Genomic DNA, 8,024 nt, shown 5'->3' with positions numbered 1-8,024 from the left:
TTTCCCCCCTCTCTTAGCTTCTCTATTGTTTTTTGTTTCACTTTCTTAATTACAATTCTATTTCTTTCTTTTTTTTTTCTTGCCAGATAAACAGAAGGAAAAATATTTAGTGTACGAAACGCTAATATATAGTAACTTTTATTAGGGTTTTTTGTTGGTTTTTTTTTTTGTTTTTTTGTTTTTTGTTTTTTTTTTTTTTTTTCTTTTTTCCCCCTTATGTTCATAGAGGAAATGGACACATCGTACATTTAAGAAATGTACCAGCCAAGGAGTTACTCATTCAGGAGGTTTTAAGTGTCGTTTCACTCGTGTGAGGGATGATGCGAGAGGCATTCACTTTCCCCAAGTTCCTAACTTGAGGACCTACTACAGTCTCAGCTGCTGGTCCTCTTTTTTTTTAAAAATCACCATTATTTTTCCCCCCGTTTGGTCTTGCTTCATGCTGTCTGAGGTGACCTTTATTGATTCGCGTATTTACTCTCCTCTTCTCCCCCTCTTTTTCTCTCTCCCCCCTAAAAAAACCCTATCCCGCACCCCGCGGCCGGCAGCCGTGCCTTAGCACACCTCTTTCCCCGTGCTGTTCCCGGGGAGGATGTTGAGCTGAGTGAGCTGGGCGGCGTGCTCCTTGGCCTTCAGCCGCAGGGCGGCGATGCTGGACGCCCGCCGGTCGGCGGCGGCACTGGCCGGGTCCCCCAGCCCCGCCGAGCCCACCGCGCCCTCGGCGGCCGGCGCCGGCTGCCGCAGCAGCGCCGCGGCGCTGGAGGCGCTGCCCAGGGGGGACATGGTGGAAAAGAGCCTGCAAGGGAAGCACACACGGCCGTCACCGCCGCGCCGGGAGCGCCGGCCCCCCGCTCGCCTCCTCCCCACCGAGCGCGGACGCGAGGGGACAGAGACCCGCTAGAAATACCCGACGGCGGGCAGGCTAAAGATTTTTTTGGGGAAAAAAAAAAATTTAAAAAAGGGAGGAAAAATCGCGGAGCCTGGTCCTCCCCGGCTGCCACAGTCAGGACGGCAGGGCCCGGGGGATGCAGCCGGCGGAGACAGGAGGGAAGCCCTCGGTCCCAGGCAGGCAGCGCTCGCTCCCCCCGTTCGCCGGAGCCGCCAGCAGCGCTGCCGGGGCCGCCCGGCGCTGCCCGCACCTCCCGCGGGAGCTCGTCCCGACGCGAACCTGTGGAAGCTGGCCCCATGGCCCCACTCATGCCCGCGGCTAAAAATCCGTCCGTGACGGTCCCCCCGCGGCCGGAGCGGCTCACGGCACCTGGGATGCCGCGGCTCCTGCTCATCCCGACTGGCCAAATACTGGCAACCCCCGCCCCGAGCAAAGCAGAGGGCACGCAGGCACGAAGGGAAACCCACGCAAGGGTTTAATTCTGAGTGGGAGCGCGGCTTTCCGCGGGCCGCTCCCGCGGGGCCCTGCCCCGGCCCGGCCGCCCCCACGGGGAACCCGCGGCCGCGCGGGGGGCGGGCGGGGGAGCCGCCCCTGCCCAATGAGCGGCCGCGGCGGAAGCACGTGACCGCGCGGCGCCCAATGGGCGCCGGCTGCGAGGCGCTCCAAGTTCGAACGGCGGGGCGGCCGCGCGCGGCGGGTCCCGTGTGGGGCCGCGCTCAGCCCGGCGCCCCCGCCTCAGGACAGCGCGGTGCCGGTGCGCGGGGAGGGGCGGGCGGTACCTGCCGAAGGCGGGGCTGATGAAGGCGGGGTGGCGGAACACGGCCGCGCCCAGGAAGGTGCCGAGGCCGAGCGGGGTCCCGCCGGGGGGCAGCGCCGCGGAGCCGGGGGGCGGCGGCGGCAGGCTGGGGAAGGCGGCGGCCGCGGCGGCGGCGGCGGTCCAGGCGGAGTCTAGAGCTGGGTGATGAGGAGGGAAAGGACTAGCATCAAGGTATGGACTGAGGGGGTGAGTTGCTGACAGGGGACCAGGGAAAGGCAAACCTGGGGGGTGTGTCTGAGCCCCAGCCTTTTCCCTCTTCCGCCACTTAGCCCTACGGTTCTGGAACCATACCTGAAAGCCAAAAGAAAAACCGGTTTTAATACGCCTGCCCGCGCCCTCGGAGCGGCGAGCCCCGCAGGAGCCCCGCACCGGCCCGACGGCCATCGCTCCTCCGCCGCCCCCGAAGCGGGATCGCCCCAAGGGCCCACGTGTGCCGGTGCCGCGCCGAGCCACGGGCCGGGCCGACCCACGCCGGGGCCGAGCCGCGGCTCTCGGTGCCAGCCCCGGCCCCGCGGCGGGCCCCGGCTCCCGGCGGGGCGCAGCAGCTCCGCAGCCAGCACACCTGCGCGGCAGGGCGGCTGTGCGGGCACAGAGCGGAGCGGGAGGCAGCTCCTGCTGCGCTGGAGCAGCGGCAGTACGAATTCCCAAGGGGACTACGCGGGAATTATTCTGCACTCACACCCACACCGCGACTTCTTTTTTTTTTTTTCGTTAAAGGGCATATTTACAAATTATATGGTTTGGGGATCGTAGACTTTTTTTCCCTTCAGATTTAAGGAGAGGGGGAAAAAATCGTACTTTCACTGATATCGGAAACGAAGAAATAATTTGTGAGGCAACCAAAGCAACAAATATAGATTTCAAGGCTGCCCTTTTAAAATCTATTTTATGAAATTTAGTTAGGATGCCATGGCACTGCCATCCTTTCTTTCTTTTACCCCTCCCACAAAGCAAAAATCGTGAAATAAAACTGCTTAAAGCAGGAGAGACGTAGAGGAAAATAAACCGTATTTCAAAGGAAAATAAAATATTCCGTTAATAACCAAATGTGGGGCCATCACACACACCTACAGACAGAGACTTTGAGAGACGCTTGTAAATCTTTTGGGACTGGTGTGGGCAGAGTTTTTCCTGTAATGCTGGGCTTTGTAAGCTCAGTATGAGACCCTTCTTTCCCGGAAGGCAGAACGGCAGCAGCGCTGCGAGTCTCCCTGCAGTTGTTCAGCGGGAATTGATCTCCACGCACGCCTCTCCGGGCACCCACGACGAAGAGGCATTGTGCTGGTGAGGAAGGCAACAGCCTGGCACGGAGGGAGCGTCTCTCCTCCCCGCTAAAACTCAATTAGCAAGCTGTCCTCACTACAATTCCCCCTTATTGAATTAATAAGTCTGAGTAGACCCAAAGGTAAACGAAGGGACTCTCATAATTCATATTCACTTAATTACATCTTCTGCCATGAATAGAGGAGAAAGAAAGGGGGTGTCTTTCTGTTAAAAAAGTTATTTAACTTTCCCACGACTTGTTCCCCTGAGCTGAAAATACTGATTTGCTGTCACATCTCTGTTTGACAATGGAGAAATGTGTCAACAGAAAGGAGGGGACAAATCTCATCATTAGCCCCTCTAATGCAAGAAGCTGTTGTGTATTAAATGAGCCATATGGAATTTATTATGCTTTATCAGCGCCCGATTTTAACTGTAAAGTGATTTGCTCAGCTTCAAACCCAGAGACATCTGTTTTCTGTTGGCAATCAGGGCATCCCAATGTTTATCGTCTCTTTGGTTATGAGACCCGGGTTGGGAAATGCACTCTGGTATGGGGCGGCAAACACCTTTAATAGCATTGCACTCACTCACTATTAGATCAATGCAGGCTTATTGCTATCAAAAATGGGAAATCAAATAGCATTAGCCAGCTCCTTGTGCAGGCGGAGAGGAAATCAAACAACATTTCGCCTTCAAATGGCCCTGTTTGTTCTAGCACTAAGTGGGCTTTTATGAAGCCCGATTGGAGATTTGATGGCAGCCAAATACCCGACTTGCGGCCGAGCGGGTTTCTAACAACCGAACCGGGAGCCCTGAGTTTAACCACACGGGGATCCGCCAGCCGATGGCTCGGCCCTGGCGGGGCCAGGCCACCCTTCCCCGGGCGCCGCCGGTCCCGGTCCCGCCGCTGGCACTCACCTGCACTCGGGCTTCTGTCAGATCGAGCCTCATGGCCAGCTCCTCCCTGGGGGAGACACAGACGCCGCCGTCAGCCCGGGGCACCTCCAATCGCCCGCGCCCGAAATCGCGGTGCCCGAGGCTGGCGGGGCCGGGCCGCGGGCGGACAGCGCCTATTGCCGCCCTCGGCCCGGCTCCGAGCTGGGCGCCTCTTGGGACTGACCCTAGGGTTTTGGCATTCCCTCCCCGCCGCTCCCCAAACTCGGCCACTGCCAGCCGCAGCTGCCGTGTAGGGGACGGCAGCCGGGAAGCTCCACACGGAGGTTCACATTGCCACAATTAAGGTAAATCGGAAAACACTAAGGCACTGGAAAATGGCTCATCAGCTCCGTGTCCCAGAGAGGAGCATTCCCAGCATAACAGGGACCCTGCCGCGGCCGGAGTCCCGCGCCCTCAGGGCGTGAAAAGCCCTGGCGCAAAACCCAAAGCCGTAAAAAAGCACCAACGAAAAACACAGCGGTACGTCCATACACAGCCCGGGCCGCCGCTCCCGGGGCCGGGCCAGGCGGCGCCCCGAGGTGAGCGCCGCGGGCGATGAGCGGCTCCAAGGTCCACGGAAAAAAAAAAATGTCCCCGTGAACACTCCTGTTCCAACGCTGCCCCGAACCCCAACCCCCGAGAAACCGGGAGGGTCTTCGGGATCGAAAAGTGCGATTCTGGGGACTCGATCCCCCTCTAGCCTTAAGGCGGGAGTGGGGAGCTGCAATTTTCGGTCAGTGCCAAGGAGAGGGCTGGCGGCTCTGCCTCTCTCCCTGCCTGCGCTTCCCGCGGAGGAGCCGCTGTCCAGACCCGCCACAACCGAGCACCCATTTTCAACGGGAAAATGTCCCCGACAGTGTGAACAGAGCCGGGCTGGGCCCCCGTGGGCTCCTTGGGGGCAACTCCGGGCACCAAGAGGCCCCGACGTGCCGGGCCGGTATTTTTAGGCAGCGGCGCTTTGATCTCTGCCGCTGCCGGGGCTTCCCCGGGCCGGGCTCCAGCCCACGAGCAGGGCGAAACCGATCCCGGAGCGCCGCGGTGAGAGGAGGGGTGGGCAGCGGTAAAAATAGCGCCCGGCGGCTACGGCCTTGAGGCGGGCCTGCCCGGGCTCTGCCGGCCTTGGGTCCCCCCTGAACCCGGCCCCGTTCCCCGTCTCCTCCAGCCCGGGGGTGCCCGAGGCAGGATTCACCGCCGGGGGCGGGGGTACAGCGCACTGCAGCCCGTCCCGTCCCCCCGCGGTTCGCTCGCTCCGCGCTCGGCCGGGGCCCCGGCGCCGGTACCTGGTGAAGACGTCGGGGTAGTGGGTTTTCTGGAAGGCCCTCTCCAGCTCCTCCAGCTGGTAGCTAGTGAAGGTGGTACGATAGCGGCGCTGCTTCCTCTTGAGCAGCCCCTCCTCGGAGTCGCTGCCGGCCGAGAGGCAGACGCTCTCCTCGCCGTCCTTGCCCTCGCCGTCCTCGGGGTGCAGCAGCAGCTCCTCCTTGGGGGACAGATCCCCGCCCTCCGCCCCGGGGGCCGCGGTGGCGCCCCGGCGGGCATCCTTCAGCAGCCCCCCGCCGTCCTCGCCCAGCAGTTCCTCCTCCTCGTCGTCCTCCAGCTCCTCTTCCTCCTCGTCCTCGTCCTCCTCCAGCATCTCTTCGTCCTCTTCCTCCTCTTCCTCCTCCGCGGCCGGCGCGGCAGGGCCCGGCCGTTCCTCGACGTGTGCGGCGGGGCTGCCCAGCTCGTCCCGGGCGGGCGGCGGCGCCACGAAGGGCGCGTTTTCACGGTAGCTTTTGCTGCGGCTGATGCTGACCTGGGGCGCCTGGCTGATCTTCAGCGTGTCCCACGGGGCGGCAGCGGGCACGGGGCCCGCGCCCCCCTCCGGTCGCCCCTCCGTCCGGTCCCCCCGCGGCCCCGCCGCCCGCGGTGGCAGCAGCCGGCCCCCGCCCGGCCCGTAAAGCCGGCGCAGTTTGGGGGGAAGGTGCAGCTCGGCCGGCTCGAAGGGGGGACTGGCCTTTGGGGACCCTGAGCCATGAAAGTGGCGTAGACGGCCGCAGCAGTCGGACGGAGCGGGCAGGCGTGGCGGGGAGAAGGGTGCGGAGGAAGGAAAGAAAGAAAGAAAGGAAGGAAGAGAGAAGGAAAGACACGGTCAGTAGGATCTGCGCGAATAGAGCTCAGAGCAAGAGTCCAGTCCCTCAGCCATCCTTCATACACCATTTCCCACCTCCTACCCCATCCCTCAGGCCGGCCCCGGCCCGCGCCGCTGCTCCCAGCCTGGGAAGAAATTCCTCCCGGCCGCTGAGCCCGGGACAGGCTGCGGGGGCTCCGGCAGCCCCGGGCCTGCGCCGGCACATTTCCGACAGCGGTCAGTGCCGGACCACATCCCACATGGCGGGGCAGCGCTGGTCCCACTGCGCCCGCCCGGCGGCCCGGGATTCCTCCGCTGGCTTTTTTTTTGTTTTGTTCCCCCCTCCTATTATCATCCCCCCCGTCCCCAAGTGTAGTTTTGGTTTTGTAGGAAAGAATCCCGCCCGGCAGTGTACGCCGGGAAAAGTGGGAGCGAGGCCGCCCATGGGAGCTGCCCATCCGGGCTCCCCGCGGCTCCGGAGGGGGACTGCTCCCAACTTGGGCCGGGGGCGGCGGCTGCCGGCGGCCCGTTATCACTGCCCCGGCTGCTGCCGGGCGCGGCCCCGGCTCGCTGCCCGAAACCCGTTACAGGTTTTAATGAGAACGGGCTAGGCTTTCCCCCGACACGGATCGCATCTCGCACCGATTTATTTCGGCTTTAAAAATTACACCCATATCGAAAGCAAGAGCAGCCTAAAGCGCCGGTACCCGACCCCCAGGGAAAGAATTGTGACGAATTCCGGGCACGGCTCTGGCCGCGCTTCCTGGCAGCATAGCAGCCGCTAACGAGCACGGTAACGGGATAACAGCGACCGCAGCTCCGAGGCGGCTCCCGGCCGTGCGGTGCGGGCGGGGAGCGGGGCCGGAGCCGAGCCGCAGGCTGTGCGGGGAATGGGGGACACACAGCCAGGCCTGCCCGATCCTGGGAAAAGGGACGGGACGAGCGGGATGGGACGGCGGGGCTTACCTTGCGCGGCCTTGTCAGCGTCGGGACGGGCGGCGATGGCGGGCAGGGTGGGCGCGGTACCGAGCAGCCGCACCTTGCAGGGGCTCCGCCGGCCCAGGATGCTGTCGATGCAGTAGGAGGACAGCAAAGTTGGCGATTTACTTTTGCACTCGGGGCGCTCGGCGCAGCTCTCCTCCGGGTAGGGGCCGCTCATGGCGGCGGCAGCGGGGCCGAGCCGTGGGGCCGGGGCGGGAGCGGCGGCGCGGACGCCCCCGCGGCGCTGCCCGGTGCCGCCGGGACGCCCGTCACGGGGGGAGTGAGCGGCGGCCGCGGCGCTCTTGAGTCCCCTCGGCTCCACGTGCGGGCAGCCGCCCCCTGATTGGCTCCCGCCGGAGGCCGGTCGGCCGCCGACAGACGGCGCCCGGCAAAGCCCGGCTCGGACCGCCCCGGATCGGCGCCCGCCCCGAGTCGCCGCGCTGCCCCCGGCCCCGCCCCGCCCCTCCCGCCGCGCTCCGCCCCCGCTCCTTGGGGGCGGCAGCCGGCGGGGACCCGCTCGGGGGAGCCGTCGGAGGCGTCCGGGATGGGCGGCAGCGGAGTTCCCGCGGCACGCCTTGCTCCGTCCCCACCCCCCCGCCCCGACGGCGGCTCGCTCCCCGCCCGACCCCTCCTTAGCCCCCGGCAATTCCCGGGCGGGATGGCGTGGGCGGCGCCGGGGGATCCGTGCCGCGTTTTCCCGCGGGCAGCTCCGTCTGGGCGCGGTGCTGCGCGGGGCTGCGCGCTCGCCCTGTTTGAAACACCGCGTCCGCGCCCGGCGCTCTCCGCGGCAGCGGCCGGGGTCGACCGGCCGAGTGCGGGAGCCGGGAAGAGTTTCCCCCCGGCAGGGCAGGGCAGGGCGCGCAGCCCGGTGCGGTGCTGTCCGGCAGCCCCCTGCCTCCCCTGACAGCCTCCGCCTTTCTCCGCACACATATCTCCCCTCCGCCGGCGCTTTCCACGCCGCTTCGGGACCGGAAAACCTCTGACCATTTTTTATGCTCCCTCCTTTCCCTTCCCTGTTGGGCGGTCACAAG

General features: G+C 64.3%; 1 protein-coding gene across 2 annotated transcripts; it reads right to left on the bottom strand.

Moving 5' to 3' along the window:
• On the bottom strand, positions 1-7,353 carry ARX (aristaless related homeobox). 2 transcript variants are annotated; one of them, XM_074534591.1, is made up of 6 exons: positions 6,979-7,353; positions 5,189-5,909; positions 3,891-3,936; positions 1,928-1,997; positions 1,669-1,843; positions 1-796 (listed from the first exon to the last, which is right to left on the bottom strand). In XM_074534591.1, exons 1-6 carry the CDS (start codon positions 7,169-7,171, stop codon positions 556-558), a joined length of 1,446 nt encoding a protein of 481 aa, XP_074390692.1. In that variant the 5' UTR covers positions 7,172-7,353; the 3' UTR covers positions 1-555. The 2 variants fall into 2 exon arrangements, with proteins under 2 accessions (XP_074390692.1, XP_074390691.1); XM_074534590.1 differs by having other exon boundaries at positions 1,669-1,997; positions 6,979-7,351.
• Between the last annotated feature and the right edge of the window lie 671 nt (positions 7,354-8,024).

Source organism: Zonotrichia albicollis, chromosome 2 (assembly GCF_047830755.1).
Source record: "Zonotrichia albicollis isolate bZonAlb1 chromosome 2, bZonAlb1.hap1, whole genome shotgun sequence".
Taxonomy (NCBI): domain Eukaryota; kingdom Metazoa; phylum Chordata; class Aves; order Passeriformes; family Passerellidae; genus Zonotrichia; species Zonotrichia albicollis.
This window is presented reverse-complemented; position numbering and strand designations above follow the sequence as displayed.